The 24,386-nt window shown below is 40.5% G+C and overlaps 1 protein-coding gene across 2 annotated transcripts in view; it reads right to left on the bottom strand.

The window, feature by feature from the left end:
• Window positions 1-24,386, bottom strand: part of RREB1 (ras responsive element binding protein 1) — an 82,594-nt gene that overhangs the window by 10,440 nt on the left and 47,768 nt on the right. For both annotated transcript variants that reach the window (XM_018562562.1, XM_018562563.1), the window contains exons 3-9: window positions 23,399-23,515; window positions 22,365-22,555; window positions 20,582-20,671; window positions 18,277-18,440; window positions 9,044-9,188; window positions 8,034-8,170; window positions 1,281-1,470 (exon numbers count right to left, since the gene is read on the bottom strand). In XM_018562562.1, coding sequence (XP_018418064.1) covers window positions 1,281-1,470; window positions 8,034-8,170; window positions 9,044-9,188; window positions 18,277-18,440; window positions 20,582-20,671; window positions 22,365-22,555; window positions 23,399-23,515 — 1,034 coding nt within the window. The remainder of the gene's footprint in view (window positions 1-1,280; window positions 1,471-8,033; window positions 8,171-9,043; window positions 9,189-18,276; window positions 18,441-20,581; window positions 20,672-22,364; window positions 22,556-23,398; window positions 23,516-24,386) is intronic.

Here is a 24,386-nt window from a genome sequence, read left to right as displayed (position 1 = left end):
GGAATAATAGGAACTGATGTTTGACAACCATGTAGATTGAGACTTCTGTCAGGAAAGAGATAAACTGGAGGAAAGATAAGTACCATAATAGGTGCAATCATACCTGATGGCACAGACTCTGTAGGAATAAGAAGTGGAAGAAAATAAAAACAGCATAGTAGTCCTCAGTAGTCCCACTATCATAGGAAACGGGAGTCTCAGGGTTTGAGAAGTACAATGTCCATTAGGGTACAGAAACCCCATTTGTCTAAGATTATCTACTACTCCTGGGCCCATTAATGGGCATTAATGGACTAAAACAAGTTGATTTTATTATGCAGTTGGTACATATCCAAGTTGAAGAACTGAATCTATCGTTATATATGTTTCATGTAACACAGCAAGACTTTAACAGTGCATCTCTCCCTCCCAGTCTAGTCAGTCAGGCTCTACTGCATTGCATAGTTCTGTCAATCTAACAATAGGGTTTTTCCAACAAGAGAAGAAAGCAGAAGAGCAGAGAGATGCATTCCTTTGTGCAGTGATGCTCCTTCACTGTTCACTTAGCAGGTTAAGGTGATTCCAAGCAGTACAGCTTAACTGCAATGAACAATGTGATATTGCCAACTTGGCTGTTACATATGGAAAGGGTGCCTCCATCATAAAAATGACTGAATAAAACGACCACTAGTTTAAAAGGTAAATAAATGTACATACATACATACATTTTAGCTTTATACAAAGCAGTTTGCCTCGAGTTGCCTCTATAAGAATGGAGATCTAACACCCGTGTTTGTGATCAATATATACATTTACAGGTTAGTTACACTTTGGGATGACGTGCAGAGTTTATAAATCACTAGTAATATATACATTACATATTCACTAAGATAACTTGTGTAATAATATAGAGATTGTTCTTCACTATGGCAATATCACTTAGAAACCCCAAGCTCTGTTAATGTGGCTATGGCTTATATAAAATAAACTTACTTAGTAACCCACAATTATGATTCTCTGAAAGGCTTGATTCCCTTAAATGTATAGGATGTCTTGCTTCCTTTTTTTGCAGGCAGTTTTTATTTTTGTCACTACCCGATGAACTATAGAGGTGGTAAAGTTAGTTCCATAAGTTGTAAAGGATGGCTACTTTTATTGCGTGCCCTGTTCCAAGTATTGACCTTTATCTTCTACAATGCTGAGATTACACAGAACAAATATTTAGCCTCAAAACTGTTAATAGCATAACAGTCAGGAGAATACTGATGGTAATGTCTGAGTTTAAACGCTTGCGACATTACCTGAGAAATGATAGGGAACTTGTTGCAAGAGAAGTCTGTAAAGCCCAAATCATTAAAGCCTGCAGGGATGGAAGGGTTGTTTTGAATAAAAGGCTTCCCTGAAGGGTCTTTGGGGAGTAACTTGTGGATTGCAGCATTGTGGCGCAGCAGACCTCGATGGGTGCGAAATGAAATGCAGCACATGTCACACCTGCAAAATAGGAAACAAAACAAAAATGTCAGAAAGGAGTAACCACATTTTTCCTTCAACTGAAATATTACAATTAAGACCCTGCGCGGACACACACACACACACACACACACACACACACACACACACACTGCTTTTATAAAATAGGAATTAAAGGAGAACTATGAGGTGAGTGAAAATCACTCATCCTCATAGTTCGAGCCGACCTGTGACAATGAAACTGTCACACGTCGGCTCAATAGATCGGGAAGTGAGCGAACACATACCGTTGTTTGCTCACTTCTCGATCATCTCCCTGCAGAGCTGTGGCCGTCAGTCACTGCTCCCTGCAGGGATTCCCCCCCTCCCCTCTTCGATCCTCCAGCGCTGACTGGAGGAACGGACGGGGCAGGTACAGCTGGCTCTGCCTCTGCCTCTAGATAGAAAGAGCTAGCTGTCACTCAAGCAGCTGGGTGGATCTCTACAGTAATGTCGGGAGCTGTAGCTCGCGATATACTGAGCTTAGGATCACGGGAGCACGTTAGTATATGTCCTCCCATGACCCTTAAGAGAACTATGGGGAAAAACACTTACCTCATAGTTCTCTTTTAAGCTAAGTTTAAACAGCCCTTTGACCGGAGAAATATGGGGACTGCTACTACTAACCTTTTTCTGAAATGCTAGTTGCCTGGTTGCCTTTGGCCTACATTTTTAATTGACTATGCTAATCTGCATACATGTTCTAAGGGAGCAATTTAAAGTACTGGAGCCAGAGGATGCACATGTCAGTCAGGCAACTAGCATTTTCAAATAGAGAGGTCAGCAAAAGCAGCCCTCATATTTGTTATTTATTTCCTGAGTTTACAAGATCTTCATAGAGCTGAAATGGAACAATGTTAGTGAATTGGCATTAAATGCATCATTTCTGTTCCTGTGTACAAGAAGAAAACACAAGTTTAAGTGTTGATTCCTTATTACATATATGACAAGAATCTTATCTATTTTACCTATCACAATGTGGAATGCAAGGATACATTTGAGAAACCTCAGTTTACCTGAGCCATCAGTTCATAACACAAACAGATATTTTCCGTCAAAGCTTGCTGTTCATGTATGAGGGTCATGCTGAGTGAACTGCTCTTTTCACATGCCTCTATAGTGTGTTATAGTACTATAATAAACTAGGCCTCACTGCTATAGTTGGCAGCAAGTGAGGTAGTCGGCCTCATAGACCGCAGGACTATCTATTTTTGGAGTGCATAAACCAGGCCTAACTGAAAAGTAAACAAGTAGCCCTTTTCATAGTATCATAATGTACCACTAAGATCTGCTTCAACTTGTTTGCAGGCCAAAATATTTTACACTGCCGTACAACGGAAGAATTAAACGTGAGAGGGAATGTATGCTTCACAAAATAATGCAAATACTGCAAAAAGAATCTAGAGTTAAGTGTAATATTATATTGCTGCTGTAATTGTCATAATGCAATAGAGTTTATCATTGGGAATTAAACTCCTCTTCCTAAAACTGAGGATTTAGGTTGCAAAGTATTTGTTTTTGCTTCGACTAGTACTTCTAGTTCTGTTACAAGTCTTCTCTATCAACACCAGCCCCATCCCCCAAGACTAAAAACAGCATCATTCTTGGAGTCCTCTTTCCCACAAGGGGTGCCACAAAAGGAAAACAAATCCTTGCCATACCTAGAGGCTTGTAATAAAAAACCTTTCAGGCCAGCACTCAACACCTGTTGACGTGTCTTCAAACTCAGAAGGCCAAACTGCAGACCAGCATGGAAAGACATCAGTGAGAAACATTTGGAAATGTCCTTGTCACAAAGACACTTTACTTCAAGCCAACCATCCCCAACAAGTCTCCCTGCATCTTGTCTTTAAGCTGCTCTTCAATGACAAGGCAGGTCGCAGCAAATCCATCCTAGTATCCTACAGTCAGCCAAGTGCTCAGCATCTTAGCTCAGCACATCATCTGCTGCCTCATACGACTCAACCGGCGTCTTCCTACCCAAAAACCTATACAAATAATAACGGGGAAAACAAAAAGTAGTTGTTGTTCATAGAAACAGGTTTATGAACATATTAACACTGGTAAGAAACATGATTTGCCCAGAATTTAGCTGAATCGTTTTAATATATATTTTCCGAGTGTGGTAGCTGATTGCATTAGAAATTATCTGGGTGGTCCCAGCTCATCGGTCTAAGTGATGATCCTTTGACACCGAGACCTCTGTTTAAAAATGTGCGGCTCCCTACGGGCTATCCCAGTGGCTCCGATTCCTCTGGAGTGTGCAGTTTAGCTCAGAGCAATGTGCCAGTTCAGGTCAATAAGATCCTTTACTCCACAGAAATCTTATTTCTCTGCATGACCAAGTCACGGATTCCCCACCCCTTCTGGTCTAACTTAATACAATTTTCAGAAAAATAACATTTCTGCCCAGTTTCTCAGTAATACTTAATCATTTTCCTATTTTCAGAATTGTTCTTGATTTGTGCTTCTGGTCTGCCCATTGTTTTAAATTATTGATTTGCTACGTGTATTTATATAGCGCCAAAAATTGATGCAGCGCTTTACATTTACATCAGTCCCTGCCCTCAAGGAGCTTACAATCTAAGGTTCCTATCTCATATGCCATACGTACAAGGGTCAATTTCGACAGGAGCCCATTATTCGTCTAGCATGTGTTTGGAGTGTGGGAGGAAACCCACACAAGCACAGGGAGAATATGCAAACTCCTTACAGATAGTGATCTGGCCCAGATTCAAACCAGGGACCCCTATTATCTACAACATTTCCCTGGGTGCCATGGAAGAGCTGCCAACAGACAGAGCCCCTATGATGACAGACAAAATGGCCACTGTGGTCACACTTGACTTGATTTGTAACCACAATTTGTAACATTTGTCAGTGCTTTATACTGAGAAGGAGTTGCAGTGTGGACGGCACAGAATGACAAGGATACCTCCACAACATTTTATTTATCTTCCTGATCCCTATTAGACAGCAACAGTTACGTAACAGTGGAATGGAAACATCTGAGGTCTCCCGTGGATTTAGAAGACAACTAATGATCTAATTAATGTTATAGTACAGACGTACGGTCCCCAGGTGCTACAATTTAACACCCATTTAGCTCCTCTGTAGGGCAATTCTAATACTCTGAAGGCCAGGGTGTTATTTCATTAATAATGTGTACACTACAAAACATGTAGGAAGCAGAATTCCCAGGGCACACAGGAAAAGCTATACGACAGGCTTCTTTTGTATGTCAATTAGCAAATCACAGAGGATGGGCCATTTACTTCCATTCTCACTTGCCTATTCTACTTTTCTTCCACCTCCTGTGCTTGAATGGGAGACATCTCCCCTGTCTCTGTGAACTGACATCAAACAGCTGCATTGCATTCAGCTACTAGAAGGCAAAGGCAACACAAGCTGGCCAGCTCTTATGGTACTGACGCGGCTGGCACTCTGAATTTCCAGCCGCAGAGCCAGAAAAGCATAGAACACGACTCGAAAACTTCGCTCCCTCCCACAGCGAGCCGTGCTGGCCTCTCTGCCTACAGCGCTCCAGCATCATCACATTATATATAACAGGACTAGAACCAAAACTAATTGTGTCACTTTTTGGGCATAAACTGTAATGCCTAGCAGTTTTTACCTTCTGCCAACACAAACAATTTTTGAATTTAAGTTAACTCTGCAAAGCCTGTCTATAAGTCATTTCCCTTTCTTTATGTCACTCTAATGGCTATCTGTGTATCAGGAATTGTAGTTCTTTTTCCCTGCTGCTGAACTGTTGAAATATCAACCCTGATTATTAAAAGGGAACTATACACAATTTCCTGTTGGCTACAGCAACCAATTAGCTTCCAAATGTTATTTAATTTATAGACCTAGATTGTGGAAACAAGGGTTATGACTAAACAAGTTTAGTATGGACAACAAGAAACACATATATATATATATATATACACACATACACACACACCTATATAGCTTAAAAGAGCGCATGTCCAACTAATAAACATGTGTATATCAAAAGTCTAAAAACTATTTTATTTATACTATGACTAATGAAATAAAGCGTTTACAGTATATCTTTTTGACAGACAGACAGACAGACAGCATATTGATTTCAATGGTCTGAGCAAACTAACAGACTTGGGCTGAGACAAAATAGTAATGCACTACTTTTTCCACTGCACAGCATTGCAGCTCATATTATTGCGGTACCACCTGTTGGGGGGGGGGGGGGGTGTTGGGGTGCTATTAAGAATCAACAGCACACCTAGTGTGCGGTACCATGTGCTAAACACACATATCCTGTGCATTTAGTGCAATGCTATAGTGTGAATATGCCCTAAAGCACAACCACTGTGCGTCACTACTAACAAGGAAGTACAGTCTGCAAATGAATTGAGAAATATAGTTGTCGGATTAGACATAATTCCAGCTCTAAGCAGAAATAAAATTATGAGACATGAGCATACAATTTCAAGATTATTTACATTAAGCTGACTGCACTCATCTGTAAGTGTAGAATCTGTTTAGGTGAATTTCTAAATCCTATTTCATCTGAAAAGATTTTTCTATGACGATCAGTCATCGCCGTGTCTGCATATCAGTAAGCACACTTAGTGAATGTGAAAAAGCTCTGACATGTCTGACATGTCTCTACTACTGAACACCTTCATCCCAGAGAGAGTGCAATGAATGTCTGGAACAATAGTGTGAAGAGAGACAGACGGTGCATCTTCATGTGAAAGCCTCCTCTGTCATACTCCAGTATAAAAATACATATGCAAGAACGTTCATCAAAACATGCATGCACACATACCTCCCTCTACTCCCAAATCTGAAACCATATCATTAGGGATTCCTATTTTAAGGCTGCTGGTTATAGATTGGGCAGATTGCCACACTTACATTCCAGACACAGTGTTGCCGTTTTGGTCTGACCCATGCGCAGTGATCTAAAAAGAATCCGACATGAGCTACACATCCCAAACACATACACACAAGGCAAGGTTTAGGACACAAAACACATGCTCACTGCAAGGGAGTAAAATTGAATAAGAAAAGTAGTGACCATTTTTTAGTATTTACTTCTAAAAGATCGGTCATTTGCACTGTCCTTAAATTTTAGGCTACACCACAACCATTGTCCAGTAAAGCAAAGTGGCTACAAGTACCAGGCAGAAAAATCTACAAGATCAGCGGTGTACACACTACACTCTAATATCACATTTCATTTACAGGGATTATAGTTACACAAATAGAATGGCTCAGAGGTTGGAGAATAACTCAGGAGCCAATCAGAAAAGAGCACATGGAAAACCAAAATAATATTTCTGGAGTCCTGGTGTCTGCAGCAACAATTTCACTGTCAGGGGACACGTCAAGTTAGAGCGGTACCGAAGGGCTTGAAACTTAAAATCATTCCATCTGTGGCCAATGCCTGATCTTCAGAACTGCGTGCTCAAAGCCTATATTCTGAAGAGAACTTAAAGCAGAACTTAACACTTCTTTTAAAAACTTGTGAGCAGGATAGATCTTTCTTGCTGAAGAGACATATTAGGCCTCATCTACAATAAAGTCTTTCTACCATGCTCTTTGAAAGATGCTTTAGAATGTACACTGAGATGGAGAGTTACTTCATCCCGGCCCGGCTAATCAAGATTTCCACAGATACCAAACCTGGAAGAAGCTGGGGAGAAGATGTTGGCACTGGTGATGGAGCTTGCAGATGTCATATCCCTGGAGGGGAGGTAAGTATCAGAAGGTTTAGTCCCGCTTTGAAGCAGAGATAAACCCACCAATTTAACGGTTTCTGAAAACGGTTACATTCAAGGCAAGTCTCTGGTGATAACTGTTACAGTTACAATGCCTATGTCCTCAATCAAACTTTCAAGCCCTCAATGGCTGGTGTCATAGTTGAGTCACATATGCAGCACCATGACATGATCAACATGATATAAATAGAGGCTAAGATGACGCTGTCCTTGTCTGTAAAGGATAGAAGGGTTTATTTCCACTTTAAGGCCATTATAAATAAAGTCTGACCAGAACAGGGTAAAAATAATGCAAGCAGATGATGACTGTATGAACTACTTAAGTTGTAAACGATTGATAAAATACATAAGCCTTGGAGTTTCACATCACCATCAGCACTACCTGTCCATATCTGTAACCTACTATAAGAAATAACACTACAGATCTCAAAGCAGCGTGAAGCCAAATAGTAAATGTAATGGTCTATATTAAAGCTGAAGAGTTGTTATTAATATACTGATAACACTATTACACTACTACGGTTGAACAGTTTGTATTTTATTATCTACTTTTAATATTTCAGAAACTAGTGATGACCATCTGCCCCCTCAACTACTGCCACTGTGTTACAGAACGTTAATGGAAAGATAACTAAGCAGCATTGACATTAGGTCTATATTCTTTATGTTAAAATGACAGGTCCACTTTAAATGTATATTTCCAGCTGTTATCAGAAGTAAAAGACAGCATTATGAATGATAAAATTCTGATTCCAGACACACTGAGAGACAACTTACTTTAAAGAGGCTTCTGGATGTATCTCCATGTGAGTGTCCAGAGAAGATTTGCACGGAAATTCTTTAAAGCATATCGGGCAGGGAATGAGATCTTCTGCCTTTTTCAATGGTTCAACATGCTGAACTTCCTCAACCACCTTTAGAAAAAAAAACAAACTCAGTTCATTGGGAGCCTAAAGCTGGCCACACAATACTTAATGAGGTCAAATCTCTTGTTTTTGATCGGAGAATGAAAAAAAAACCAAAAAAAAAAAAAATTGAACGAGCAAGATGGAAAGTTTTCTTGAAAGAAATTCCATTCATTCCAAAACTGAATGTTAAAATCAAATGAAATTTCAAACAACATTCTTCAACTCTGATGGCTTTATCGAATGTTCTGAAGAGATTTTTTTGTGTGAACAGTCGTATGAAAATTTGCCAGTGCATGGTAGATTGCGGCCATCTTTTGTACACTTAAATAAAGATACAGCAAAGTAAATGTGTTTGTGTTGCAAACACTTTTGGGAGGAAGAAATTCAGAAAGGGCAAGCTATGCATCTATCTTGCGTCCAGCGACAATCTATCCCAAACAACACGTAATCGTATCATGTACGATCATATCGTAATCGTATCATGTACGATTACATGCAGACTGTCGCTGACAGATCCAGTCACTGTCACTCTGTCATTAACTTGGAAGGGTACAATGGCCGCATGAGAACGGGACACCTTGGATTCCTGCGGCAAGAATCTGTAGGTACTTGTGGCAGGAATCCCAGAATGCAGCATAAGTGCCCGTGTAAATGAGGCCCAAGACTGCATGTAACTTTAGAGATACCACCCAACCCTGTGGGGACACTTCAAAAATCAATTTTTGAAAGATATATTTGTAGAACAGAATAGTGAAGCCTTCTATGCATTATGGTGCTAAGAATAAAGAGAAACAAATTGCAAAATGTTTACTTAAGTACTAGCATCTATAGGTCCCCTTTATTCCCCACTAGAAGTATGATTTAGAAAGTAGAATGAACCTTTTTTGCTGGAGGTGCGTCATCCTTCTCTACTTCCTCCTCAGGATTGGATTTTCTTTTGGATGTCAGCCGCCTCCTTTTTAGAGGGGATGGGGGGCTTGTAGTTATTGCAGCATTTGGGTCTTTCTCATGAATCTTCATGTGTCTAAAAGGGAGCCACAAGAAAAGTTACTAAAATTGTTTAAAAAAAACATCCTTCTGGGTGCAATTTATGCAGCAAGTAAGATTTCTACTGTAACATGCCATTTTCATAAAACAAAATGCTCACACTACTAAATGAACTGTTTACGGCCCTCCAAGGATTATTTATAGTCATTTCTTTTACATGGATTCTTAAGACCTACACAACTTCCCTGCAGAATAACTTACGTCTGTAACAGTACACAAGCTAACTGTTATTAAGAGGAATAAAATGGTTAAAACGAGACACTAGTTTCAGCCCCAAAACAGAAAAGCTGGCCATGTTTCCAGAGATTTGAGTAAGAAAAGGAAGTCAGCAGGCAGTGTGCCTTGTGAACAGAAAGCAGACATTTCAAGTCAGATATCTCCCTAGCAAGTCTCCTTATTTGGCATTGCTCTGGCTTTAGCTCCGTGCTCGCCAAATCCCAGGCAGTCTATGCACAGAATACCATTATGGAGATCAGGGCAACCAGGCCAAACTGCTTGGAGTAAAACAGCAGCCATATTTTATTAACTGGCCCTGTAGTGTCATTAGTGGACACATGACATCCTGTGGCAAATGAAAAGATCTGATTTTGTGTTTCACAACCCAAAACAAATCCGTCATAGGTCTGGTTAGCAAACTATGACACCGTCACCCAAGACATTTAAAAGTACAGGCACCATCCAAAGTGTAACTCCAGCCCAAACTTTTTTTTTTGAGTTTTGAAAAAAGTAAGAGAAGGTGGCCCTGTGGCACAGATTTCCTGTCCTGCTGACAGTTATGTCACTAAGACAGGAAGTAAGGGAAAATCTCCAACAGAAGGAGCAAGAAAGCTACCAGAGGTTGTAACCTTCTTTCCTTCTTTTTACTAAAAATTTGATTTTGTTGTAGCTATGTAAATTTTTAACGAAAAATGTGTTTTTATTGTTACTATGGCCATGTAATTACCAGGACGTGAGAGAAATCTCCCCAGCGGGCATAATATAGAGCTGACAGAGCTAAGCTTTAGGCCTTGTTTACACCGAACACGGGGGGAGGTTTCTCAGCGATCGCGGTGCGTTCCAGCAGCTACCGCTCTGGAACGCACACGCTTTCGGTGTGAACAAGCCCTTAAGTAAAGTATACACGGGTACGAATGTTCGTGCAAACAATTCTGTCGGAATGTTCAATACTGGCATCAGAGACTTAGTGATTGTCATTCAAAATTTCCTTTGATTTTCGTTTTCATTTAACATTTGGTTTTGGAACGAATGGGGTTTTCCAAACGAAAACCACATTCACTGTAAGAATTTCGATCGTTCGAGGAACGTTTTCCAACATGCTCCTTAAAATTTTTTTTATCACTGCGGTCGAAATTGTTGATCGATTTCACTGCTTGAACGATTAGAAAATCGAACGAACGTTCTGAAATTGATCTAGGTTTGAAATTCTAAAGTTGTGTATATCCAACTTTAATTTGAAGCAACTCTCTTTAGTTGCCCAAAAGAAGCTCATTCTACATCTTGCCTAATACATTAGTTTAAAAGATTATCAATAAGGTATACAGCTATAACTACGATATTCAGTTCCCTGTGCTGGGAGCTTATAACCCAACTGGGGTAGAACTCCTGCTAAAAACTTTTTTATTGGATGGAGTGGTTAAATGTCCCACCCTGGTAACACAACAGCAAGAGAGGAAATCTCAAATGTAGGCTCTAATTCTTCCCCACTTTCATCAAAAGTGTTTTAATTGTTGTCAATGTCCCCACTAGAGAGATTCTGCTCACATTTTCTACAGATAACAAAAAATTAAAGGAAACCTCTCCAGTAAGGACAAAGACAGCAATAAAAACATAACAGAGGAAGAAAAAAAGAAGTTGTTTGAGAGAGGGGAAACTAAGGAGTAATTCTTTAACAGGACATCCAAATACAACATTCAGAAATGTACATGATTAGAGCCTCTATTTTACAAATCAATTGGGTATCGTCATAAGAGAGATCCAAGTTTGTCTTCCTATCAAATCCTATCTTGTTATCAAATCTGTTTCTGGAATAACTCCTCATTTCTTTAATAGCTTCAAACTGCTCCCCATAGACCATAATGACTCATAATGAGTCATTTGACTCATAGAATCTTTGGGGCGAAGATCTTCACTGGCAAAATATGGATTCTGACTTTTTTCCCCCACAAACTGAGTTAGTCTGTGTGTGCAGTTGTTGATCATAAGATAGTTATCAACCAGCAATAATACAGAAGGTATTTCTGGAAGAAAAAATGAATATGCAAATAATTTTATGGAGTTCAAAAACTCAAACTTTATTGCAGCATGTACCATTACTTAACATATCCTGGTGAAGGTCACCAAATCCCATATGATAGAATATTAAATAAATGAATACATTGTTTACCAATTTGTTTGGAGGACATTTATCAATCTGGCCACGTCATCAGTATCTTTGAATCTGTTGCATCCCTGATTTCTACTGCATATAGTGACAGATTTATTATCCTAGTTTATGTTTCTCATTCCTAAATGCCTTCCTAAGGAAAGTGTCTCTAAATTGCCGCACACTTTCTGGAAGGGAGCTGAGTATCCCTGGAGTGCTTAGCTGACTTGGGGGTCTGAAGCTGAATAATGTTTGCACTACTTTAAGACGTGCTCAGGAGGACTTCTAGACAATGCAACAGTTTGGAGGTCATAAAATAACGCGACACAATTACTGCACAGTTGAGCAAAATGTCGCAAAACATGTGCAGTGGGTCACAGACATCAATATGTCTCTGTGCATAATAGTGCAGGTTACGACATTAAGACTTAGTGACTGCCCTTGATAGCCCATTTACACTTCACACCTTGATAGGACCATTTACACTTCTTTGCTTTAGGCACACCTCATTGCATCTACAACTGTACCTTAATGTGCAGGGAGAGATTGTGAGATACAAAGTATTAATAAAATGCTGCTGTTTCTCTGAGGTTCCCAGGAATTATTATTATTATACAGGATATATATAGCGCCAACAGTTTGCGCAGCGCTTTACAATATAGGGAAGACATTACAATCACAATCCAAATCAAGACAAGATGGTAAGGAGGGCCCTGCCACTGAGGGCTTACAATCTAGAAATCTCACATTCCATATAAATGAAAGATACAGCACAAAAAAATTTGTTTTTTTTTCATGCATGCGGCTATGCATTTCCCTCCTCCAGGAAAAAAAAAAGCATAACAAATAAAGTATGCATTAAAATGCACACACATTAATTGTTTTTTTGATGCACCATGGGGCATTATAAATTACTTAGCATTGCCCATGTGTTTTTAAGTGCCAAAGTGTAACTGGGCCCTTAGATAGAAACCACACTCTAGAACTTACTCCAGGATGACCCAACAAGCCTACTAAAGTGGTCAGAATTTTCCCCACAATATAGTAAAAGGGGAATTTCTAAAAAGAGCAACCAGCACTTTCATGATCAAACTGTGGAAATTTACTAACCCAAACATTTAAAGTGACACTAAACTTAGGAGGTAAACCTTCAAAATGGAGGGTGGCTACTTTTTGTTCCCCATGGTCCCTGTGTGTGTTGTAAAGTAGCCACAGCTCCAAGCTCGCTCCCATGATAGACTACAATCTCACATTTAATTTACTGATTTGTATTGCGATTGCAGTCCATCACAGGAGTGAGCTTGGAGTGGTGACTACTTTACAACACACACAGGGACCACGGGGACAAAAGTAGCCACCCTCCAGAAGGAAGGATAGTGTCAGCACCAATTCAGAGATGATTTTAGGATCAACAGCTGAGTGGTACACAAAGAAGATACATTTTTGTTAAAGGAGAACTATGAGGTGAGTGCTTTTCACTCACCTCATAGTTCTAGCCGACCTGTGACAATGACAATGTCACAGGTCGGCTCAGTAGATTGGGAGGTGAGCGAACACATACCGGGTTCGCTCGCCACTCGTTCCTGTCGCGGCTCTCTGCCGTGACAGGGGGAGGGGCTGGATTCCCCTCTCCCCGCTCCGATCTGCCAGCGCTGACTTTCGGAACGGACGGGGGAGGGGGCGGGTACAGCTGGCTCTGCCTCTAGATAGTCAGAGCCAGCTGTCACTCACGCAACTGGGCGGATCCCGGCATCAAAGTTGTGATCCGCTCCGGCTGCGGCATCTCAGTATACCGCGAGCTGTAGCTCGCGGTATACTGAGCTTAGGGTAACGGGAGTCTAGTTTGTGTCCTCCCGTTACCCTAAGGAGAACTATGGGGAAAAACACTGACCCCATAGTTCTCCTTTAATAGTTCAGATACTTGAATGTATTTGTAAGATTTAACTCCTGAGTTTAGTATCACTTTAATAATAATGGCATAAATGTATTTAGCACCTTTGTTTTGATTCTCCTTCATAGTTCAAAAAGTGATTTGTAAAAAAGAAGACTATAGTCATGTGTATAGTAATAGAAAGGCAGAGCTATTCCACCGGTGAAATGAAATGATTTAAAGAATCTCAGAGTGGATGAAAAGCAGCGAGTACAGTCATGCTCCCCCCTTAAGCAACTGTGGGATTGCAAAACCCTGTAATGAGTGATCAGCCTCAGACAGGCCCCAGTGTCAGGCATCGAAAGGATTTCAGTCAGGCAGCAGAAACGGCACACTGGCGTTTGTGAGTCAAGGCAGCGAAATAACAAGGCTGAATCAGCCTCCTACACGCTGCATCCAAGCATGAAAATATATTATGTATACTAATCCCTGCACAGAGGAACCATACCCTTTCTTCCACCTGTATGGAACTGTGGGTTCTAGGGTCTGTTCACAGATTCCTGTGGTTCAGTGGATGTTCCCACTGCAGAAAAAACTACTGAACGGTCATAAAATGAAGTCACGGGAAGTAGATCACACTACTGTGTTGCAGTGCAGTACATTCATTAAAAATTGACATGCTCAGGCTTGACCTTTGCCCTTGCACATTCCAATCACCAATTATGCTTACAGTAGTACCACCTTGCAACAGTGTCATTGTTCAGCATTCGAGTAAAAAGTTTAATGGTATAAAATGTACACAAGCACCCATCAAAGGCTTGTTTTAGAGAAATCTGATGCTATTTTCCACTGGCCAAAGAAACAAAGAGCATTGTCATTTAGACATTTTTGGGCTGGTCCATCAAAATGGGGCAGCCAAGCAGCACTGGGCTCTTTGGCCAGAATTGGTTAGAATTGTAACTTATTTCTATCCCCCAGTTTCAATCACTCCTCCAAAGAGCAGCAAATATGGGGAATAATCTCTTTCTGAAAATGCCCAGCTGCCTGACTGACCCTCTGACTCCAGTAGTTTCTGCACTGCTGACCCTGAGCAAGTATACAAAATCAGAACAGTTAGAGTAGGGCTGGCCATACACGCAAAGCTTTCCTTTGTACAGCCTGCAGGACCGATTTTTTCCATCCCCGCTAAACAGTGAATGGGAGAATCTTCTTCACAAGAGTATTGCAGCCTGTCAGAATACCCGGGCAATGACTTCCTCCGACTGGCTGCAGTCACTGTTCAGCTGACAAATTTCCACCCAGTTCCTTTGACAAAAATGTACTTATGTTGAACAGAGTGGTGCCAGGAGGGCCACCTACAGCCCGAATTTCAGACATGTCCACAGGAGTAGGACAAAATTCGAGCAGGTATCTGCATACTTGTCCCAAATCATGGACTCAGAATTATGCCAATATGTCAGGATCACAGCCAGGCAACTTGCATTTGCAGAACCAGAAGGCAGTAATGGCAGCTACTTTGTTTCTCACTCTCTCTAAGGGCTCATTCAGACAGGCGTGCATGTCTGTGCAGCGTGCACACCCGTAAAATGACCTGGTCGGGAAGGGACAAGTGTTGCGTGTAATTGTGCGCAACAACCTATTCATCCTTATGGGAGGACGCAGCTGGCACGCAATTACAATTGCGGTCACATGCACACCAGAACCTGCACATACGTGTGGGTCCAGGTGTCCGCATTTGGACGCAGACAGGTTCGGGTTAAAGTGTGACCACGTGTAATTGCATGCAGCCATGTCCTTCCATAGGGAGGGGGTCATTTTTTTGGGCATGCATGCTGTACGGACGTGTACGCTCGTCTGAGTGAGCCCTAAATGTCTCCTTTAAGAACACGCTTTAAAAACAGTTAACACGGCTGGGTTAATTATGTCAGTGGCAGAGAAAGAACGTTTGAGTAAATAAAAGCACCTAGTAATCAAAATCCCAAACACACCATGCTAAGATACTAAGCCAGAGACTCTGCTGGACAGCAACAAGGAAAATATATATCTGCTCAGTGAAAGATCGCAGAAAAGCTTGCCAATGAAGCTCTTAAGAATGGTGCTTGTCTCCACATGTACTGTAGTAGAGGATGGATGAGACCTGGTTTGATACCCAAGCACACACAATGATGCTCCTCTAAATACATCAATACAACAAAAAAATCTCTTCAGTTGGAGACGCAGAGGGGGAGTGAAATAGGATCCGGCTTTGTTTGCGAGTTCCAGCCTGCTCAGTAAAACAGGTCAGACAAGTTTGCAGTCACTTTTTTTTTTCCTGTGTGTTGTGTGAGCTGAGGTGAAGTCTCAGGCAGTACCTTACAATTGTGAAGAGATGCATGACAACCTGAATGATGAGAACATTACTGCTGATCCCTGCTAAGCCCAAGGTTCACTTTCTATTACGTTGTATTGTGGAACATGGCCTTGGGGCGGCAGGGGGAGTAAATCCGGCCCTGCAGATCTGGTCATTTAATCCGACAAGCAGATTTGACCATACATGTTCTTGGAAAAATCTGGAAGGTGTTGCACCTAAAACCAAAACTCATTTTGAAATACGTATTGTGGATATCATATAGTTTTCTATTAGTCACAAATTATTGTACGTAGGTATAGTACAGACTATAACAACTCGAGCAGATTATATATTTCATGAACAGAACCCAGATCCAATCCAAGAGCTCCATGTGCAATTACATCCAAACACAGGCGGATATTTGTGACCACTGTCAGCCTGGCTTGTCATTGCTTTGTACAGGCTCAGCGGCCACAAATATCCGCATTTACCATGAATCCAGCTGCAGGGATCCGCTGGATTCTTGCCACAAACGGCACATTTTTGCCATTTGAATGAGGTCTATTGGCTTGCTGTTCCTGAACATTACTCTCCCAATCCCACCTAACAAAGAATACATGAACCATGTGATTGGTACTGTAGAATAGAAGAACTTTACTTTTCAGAGGTCTTTAGCATTTTCTTAGATTATAGTGTAGGTGTGAGTGATGTCCAGGTCGAGCTGCCCAATCAATGGCTGCCTGATCACAGTTGCTCTCCATTGGCTGAGATCACATTGCACCGGTCGTGCAACTGGCAATGGAGGACTGAAGAATTTTACGATTCATTTCAGATGTGTCTAACATGTTATGTTGCCATTTTAATAACAACGTCTTATGCATACAGAAAAAAACTAATTCAACCCATATTTGTATGCATACACTGTATCAAAAACATTTGCAATCAGTAATCATCATTCTAACTTTAGGTATGTAAATAGGAAAATAAGGAGGATATTAGAAGCCATTAAAAATAATGATCTGCATTCTGAGAGATAGTACATACAGTATGGACAGATGGGCATTTTCAAATCTTGAAAAAGAGCAGAAGCTATTCTGTTGGCAATAACACTGTACTAAGCACATATATTCACCTGAAATCACCTCTGGAGGAGTTACCACTGTGCGGAAAACTCCAATGATTAGAGCCTTAAAGGGATAGAGCTCTTGCAGCAACAGTACAGATTGTGAGTAATATTGTCCAAGCACATGGTAATCCCTTATGTTTTGAGCCAATAAATTGCACAATGCAAACTATAAAAATAAAGCAATTGTGAGGAAACTAGTAGCACTTTGCAGGACATCTGCAAAGTGCTATACATACTATACACGACAAAGCATAAAGGAGCCAGAACGAAGACTCCTATTCTGTTTAGTTCACTGCTAAATGTACTGGCAGAATAACACCCATAACAATTCGATTTGATCGAGAGGATTGATCTGATCTGGGATTCCTTTTCAATGATATTAAGTATTTCAGTGTTTTTGTAAATGAAAAATCACAAGGAAAAAAACCACACATTTTTAAATAATTTAATTTATATTCAATTAATATTCTAATTTTCAATTAGTATATTAAAATGTAATCAATATTCAATTGACTTTAAGGTCTAATTAGAACTAAAAAAGTAAAACAATCCTTAAAAATGTTCTTATTCAATCCTTATTAAATTCAATATATAATTTGTGTGTGGTCACCATAAACTGGTTACGTGAGTTACAAATTGCTTGTACAATCTCCTTTAGCACTTGTTCACACCATCTCCAGATCAGAGACAGACCAAACATGGTTTTTGTGTGAGTGTAGTTCACACCAGTTCCAGAGTTTTAAAAAACGTCGAGCATGTCACATTTATTTCTGGTGTGGAATGCAGAAAATAGCATGCACCAGAACACACTGGAACCCACTCAATTGAGAAAAAAACTGCACCGGAATGCATCAAAAACACACACGACCGCCACTGCATCCAGATCCGGTCTGGAGATGGTGTGACCAAGTCTTTATAATACCAGCAATTATGTAGTGTGATAGCCTAGGTTACTCAATTCACTTCATAATCAGTCAGCTAGGCCCTCACTTTACACCGTTGTAGGTGAATCGAACGGAAACGGTACAATTAAATTGTAATGTGTGTTTAGCTGTACATGTTTTACTAGTTCAGTCTGAGTTCTTTGCCCTTTCTGCACTCTCCTTTTGTTTCATAGCTGACAGACACTTCTGAGGATTGTGTTCATTTTGGCACATATATAAGACATTTTGGCACTCCTAGGTTATCCTTGTTCATTTCTTTGCAGCTTTACAACCAAAATCAAGTAGTCAAGTTGTGCTTGGCAGTTAAGCCCGAGTACTGGGTTACATCTCAAACTAGACAAAGAACTTCCCAGGATGTAGCTAAAAGGTTACGCAGCTCAAGCGTGCCCATGCAGCTATTCTATGGCACGTCCTTCATCACTTCCGTCACTCACCTGTGCATGTTCCCATTAGTAGTGAAGGACTGCCCACACATCGAGCATCTGTAAGGCCTCTCTCCAGAGTGGACAAGCATGTGGCGGTCAAGTGAACTTGCTGAGCTGAGAGCCTTCCCACATATACTACAGCTATGGTCGGTGCCTCCAGTGTCAGTGTTGTGCTGTAGGAAAAAAAACGAAAAAAAACAGTCTATTTTATGTTCTAGGATTGTTTTATAGTATAATAAAATACACAAACTGGAGGCAGAAGAGAAATCCCCATCCAGATAATCCTCCCTCAGTATCCAAGTCAACAGGAATACTTTCTAAGAGCCATCAATTTTAAAGTGGAAGTAGCAGTAGCTTTACAAGTCTGAATCTATACAATCCTGACATGTCCCGGTATACAAAAACAGTACTTTTTGTTTTTAATGAACTATGCTTTTTCTCATTAACAAACAGGTCTATGCACCGTCTTCTCAAGGTCTGCCACAGAGAAACATACTGGAGGAATGTCACGATCTGAGTCTGTTGTAGGGAGGAAGAAAAATATACTCAGTCTCCCCATCCTTAAGCCGGGTATACACGTGTCTAATTTTTTTCAGGCTGAATGAAAAAAATAGAACAGATTTCTCCGTCAACGCTTACAAGTGTTGATACACAAATTCCCTGCTGTTTGCATTGTATCCTGACAGCGGCCGCTGTCAAAACACCTGAACGGAGCTAGCAGCTGGCTGACTGCTAGCTCAGTTTGGCTGAGAATTTTCCAACTGGCTCCTTCGATCGGGCTGATCAAGGGATGTCGGGTGGAAGGGTGCTGGCAGTGGCACCCACTGTGCGAATGTCAGCTGGTTCATCAGGAACCTGCCAAAATTAAATAGGTGTACGCCTGGCTTTAGTGATCTTTCTTTTTTGTGCATTTTGTGCACAGGACAAGAGGCAGCAAGGGAGCTGATCTGTGCTAGACTGTGATGGATTTTTACACTAGCAGGATAAGATGATACATAGAAACTGAGCTGTGTGATTGTGATGGATTTTTACACTAGCAGGATAAGATGATACATAGAAACTGAGCTGTGTGATTGTGATGGATTTTTACACTAGCAGGATAAGATGATACATAGAAACTGAGCTGTGTGATTGTGATGGATTTTTACACTGGCAAGATAAGATGCTGCATAGGAATTGAGCTGTGTGAATGTGATGGATGTTTACACTGGCAAGATAAGATGCTGCATAGGAATTTAGCTCTGTGAATGTGATGGATTTTTACACTGGCAAGATTAGATGCTGCATAGGAATTTAGCTCTGTGAATGTGATGGATTTTTACACTGGCAGGATGAGATGTTGCACTGGAAATGAGCTGTGTGATGGTGATGGATGTTTACACTGGTAGTGTGAGATGTTACATAGAAACTGGGTTGTGTGATTGTGATGGATTTTTGCACTGGCATAAATGCTGCATAGGAATTGAGCTGTTTGATTGTGATGGATTTTTGCACTGGCATAAGATGCTGCATAGTAACAAAAATGTGTGATTGTGATGGATTTTTACACTGGTTGGTCAAAGATGGAGAGTCAAAAAAGGTACAGGACTGTGTGAAACAATCTGTATATACAAAGCTACGAACGTGAAGCCTACTGAACAGGCACTGGGAATTGCATGAATGTATTGTCACTGTGCCAACAAATAAAGCATACTATATACTGAATTAATTTTGATCGGTTCTTGATAAATCGTTCAAAATTCGCTCAGTAGGTTGGCCTTTGTCGGCATCCTTCAATTGAAAAATTGAAGAAGCCGAGCTGAAAACTGTCGGCCGAACAAAGCCTGCATCCAATCAAATGCAGGCACTTTTCAAGTATTTTGACAGCTAGCGAGTCAAACTGTCAAAATACAATAGCTGCAGTTGGAGTTTCCTCCATCCAGACTGTTTAGCGTGGATGGAGGAATCGCTTAGATTTTTTTCCATTCTACCTGAAAAAATAAATCCAACAGCGTATATCCAGCTTAGTCAAGGAAAGTGAAGGTGATCTTGGGTGATGGCTGAACAAAGATGACACCAGTTATCTGGTGGTAAAGGCAGATGTTAGGGGGAGAACTGTGATCTCTATGAAACGTAATAAGTATCTGTAAGTGCTACACTTGCTTATTACCCAGCATACAGGTATGTAACATGTAAAAATAACAGGATGCAATTGTTAAATGTTTCATGCATTTTTTTTTTACATATAGATTTAAAAAAAACACATTTTGTTATTTTTTATGAGCTAAATGTCTTGTTGCTTTGTACACATGGTGTTGTTGCAGTGGTACAGTACCTGACGAATGTGCATAGTAAGTTGGTGCTGTGAATTGCAGACTTTTTCACACAGTGGGCATATGTATGATGACTTCTCCTCCTTAGATTCCTGAATAAAAAAAAATCAAAAAAAAAAAAATCACACCAATTGGAAGACACATTGATAGTATAAACATCAAAAAATGCTAAAAAAACACAACACTGGTCAGTGAAGTTTGCCTAACACTGCTCTAAAATCTATCGGAACCTTTACTACTTTATGGTACACATGTACTGAAAATAACATGGAGGATGCCATCGCTGACAGCCGTTATTTGCCTGGTTGTCTCTCGCACTATTGAAGTAATTCAATTATCATTAAAACCAGGCAATAGCACTTTAATTTGGAGAGGTCAGCAACTGCATCCTACATGTTTCCTCAAGTATGAGTTCCCTCCAAGAACCTTTACATGCAAGGGAGTAAAACTGGTAATTGATAGTATAAAAATGAATACTTAGTTGCCGGGACTTGCAGTCAGCAAAACTTCAGCAACTGCATCCTACATGTTTCCTCAAGTATGAGTTCCCTCCAAGAACCTTTACATGCAAGGGAGTAAAACTGGTAATTGATAGTATAAAAATGAATACTTAGTTGCCGGGACTTGCAGTCAGCAAGTTAGAGGCTTTCACACAACTTTATATTTTTAAACCCGCTCATAGATTTGTCCTTTTCCCGGCCATCCCCAAGCCTGCTGTGAAACACTGCCTCCCAGTGGAAGCATTCCTGTGAAACAGCAATTCATGTGTTTTTAGCTCACAGAAAACGACCAACTCTACTAAACTATTGCTCTGGCACGTGGAATTCTCAAGTACTATAAGTCAAAACAAACAAAAATGTATAAAAAACACTTTTATTAACAAAATCATTTATGGAAAAAACGTGGCCAGATTTCTCTTCAGCAGCGTAAACAATCATTTAACTTTCTGCGCATATTCCATGGCCAGATTTATGTATTTATTGGGATAGTTTTTCCTTTACATCAGCATGTTAGCTAGAGACAGAGCAATAACTGGCTCACCTTGAAGTGAAGAATGGCACATAATCTAGGCCATTGCAGCAGATGGCTGTTTACACAGGAGTTTATCATTAACAAAGGACCAAACTTTCTCTAATGCCAGCACAGTGAAAATATGATGGGAGATGCTGGGTGTTACTACAGACGGTTCTGCTACAAGAAAATGGCAGAGAAGCAGGAAAGAAAAAAAGGTGCTTTTATGCCATTAAATAGATAAAAGAAGCACTATGGATTAACCAAATATGCAGGATTTAGGAAATGACAGACACAGCGAAACTGTGTGGTTAGTGATTATTCTTTTTTTCACAAGGAACAAACAAAATGTAGCTTTTCATGAAGTCCCTGACAGAGACCCCCAAGAATGACCCATTCTATTAGTTTTACTAATGAACACATATGATAACTGTGTTCTGTTTTGTATTATCAGCTGACTTGCAAAGTGTGCCCATACACTTCACTGAATAGGACTATTGATAACCTTCCAGTCTATGGGGCTAAACAGTCTCCGGCAGTTCATCAGATTTACTGCAATTTTACATCAAAACACAGATAATATCCCATCAAATTTCTCTATTAAAGCTACTAAATTACGCTTCACTGGACACATAGAAATTCATTCATAGGTACAACACATTTTTCGGACTATGGACAGCTACATGATCATCTAGAAGCCTGACGTTACAGTAGAAAGTTAAACATTTGTACATTTGACAAGAATTAATTAATGGTTTGACAAACCTTCCCTACCTGATTTCTTCTGCCAATTCGGTTTGAAGGTTGACATTTCCCTGGTGATTTAGTGTTCTGGAGATTCTCCCCATTTTCCACAACATGAGCTGTGCTCATCACTGCTGACATCATGGCGTTTACAGATGACAGGTCGCTCACCTCTGATCCATTGAGAAGGCCACTTGGTTTCACAGGGTCTTTTGCCGAGGCTATAAAACAGAGTAGCACTTAAATATACAAGTGCAAATCATCCTGTGGCTACAATGCAAAATGAAACCATTGAACGTGTTATTTAGTGTCCCACAATGCCAATTTGCTTTATTCAGTCAGATGTAGAGGTAGGGTGCTGGATACAATACAAGTTTGGTAACTCTCCACAACGAAAGGGTCAGTTTTCATATTGGTCTTTAGTAATTCTCTGCACAACAGCATTCAGACTGGGTGGGGAAGGGTCACTTCTCACAGTACAGTGATAAACTCATCAATGTGCTGCTTGTTCACTGCAGACTAGATGAGATGAGGAGAGGTGACTAAAGCGGACCATAGAAGATTCTTCTATCCACACTAAACATTGTGGATGTATGAATCTCCCCAACTGGGCTATTGTATTTTGTATAGCCAGTGCCCAACGCTGTCAGAATACCCGAACAGTGCCTACATCTGACTGGATGCAGGCACTAATTGGGTGATATTTTGTCTGCTTCTACAAAAGTTGATTGAACATTTTGAACCAGGTGATGCTGGCAGGGCCACCCACAGCTCGAATTGTGGCCAGTTCAGCAGAATTTGCATGAGGCAGAGCTTCAGAAGCCATTTTTTCTATAGTCACCCATCAGATGGCTGAGTAAATAAAGTTTGGAGGCTATAACTGAGATTTGGGGATTATTTTTGCTTTTCATACAGACCATATTTAACAAAATGAAAAAAAAAAACCGAAAAAAAACCCAATTAGAACAAAAAGTGGGCAGCAAAGGTGTATGCATAATACTGAACTGGGCATATATGTAGGAGCCAAAAGGCATATACACGCTTTATTTTCAGGGATACATTACCTTCTTTCTCGTTAGCTGTGTGTTCAGTTATGGTTTGAATGTCTTGTCTAACACTGCTATCTGTCATGATAGTGGCAGAGACACTGTATCTTGAGTCAGCAGCAGCTCTCTCTAAAACTGTAAATGAAAACATGCATGTCAGTTCTGCAGGAGGTAGCTTAAGAACAACAGGCATTATTTGAATGATTTCCATAAGCATTCTATTGCACAGTGACAAAAGAATAGGACCATATTAACAGGCTGCAATACAACACAGGTCTGCACTGCCAGTCTAATGTAAGATTTAGGATACATTCAGTGTTTTACTTGCAGTGCGATCAGAGTGGTGCACTGTAGGCATGCTTGACATGCATCACCACTTTGAAAGATTTGCTTTGCTAGAAACGGCATCAAAGATGCAGCATGTATGCACAGATATGCATATACAGCATGTGAACATAGCCTAACAATAATCAGAATTAAAAGTCAGCATAGACATATAACCTGGCCTTCGCTGTGCACTAAACTGTATGAAAATGCGCTTTATAGCAAACAATTAGCGCAGGAAACAACTTTTTTTTTCCAATGCGCTGCATTGCACTTTGGTGATCTTTGCAGCCTACACAGATAACAATCCTGTTTCTTTATTTATTACAGGTAATAATATAGCTCCATCAAGGCCCTGCCCTCAAGCAGCTTACAATCTAAGGTCCATATCTCACATACATACATACAGGGCCAATTGAGACAGGAGCCAATTAACCTAGCAGCAGGATTCGACCGGGGACCCCTAGTGCTGCAAGGCAGATGTGCTAACCACTACACCACTGTGCTACCCCTCGGTGAAAAAAAAGTGAGTTACACAGCAGCCTGATGCAACTGTAAATGTTCCAAAGTCAAGTGATGTTGCCAACAGCTGTCCAATTCAATGGCCAATCTCAGGGTCTGGAAACTGGTCTCTGAAGGTTTTCATCTCTCTTGGTACCGGAAAGCTGCACTAAAACTGCTA

Source organism: Nanorana parkeri, unplaced genomic scaffold (assembly GCF_000935625.1).
Source record: "Nanorana parkeri isolate BGI_ZX_2015 unplaced genomic scaffold, ASM93562v1 scaffold584, whole genome shotgun sequence".
NCBI classification, from domain to species: domain Eukaryota; kingdom Metazoa; phylum Chordata; class Amphibia; order Anura; family Dicroglossidae; genus Nanorana; species Nanorana parkeri.
The sequence above is the reverse complement of the archived record's forward strand: the minus strand, read 5'-3'. Positions and strand labels throughout refer to the sequence as shown.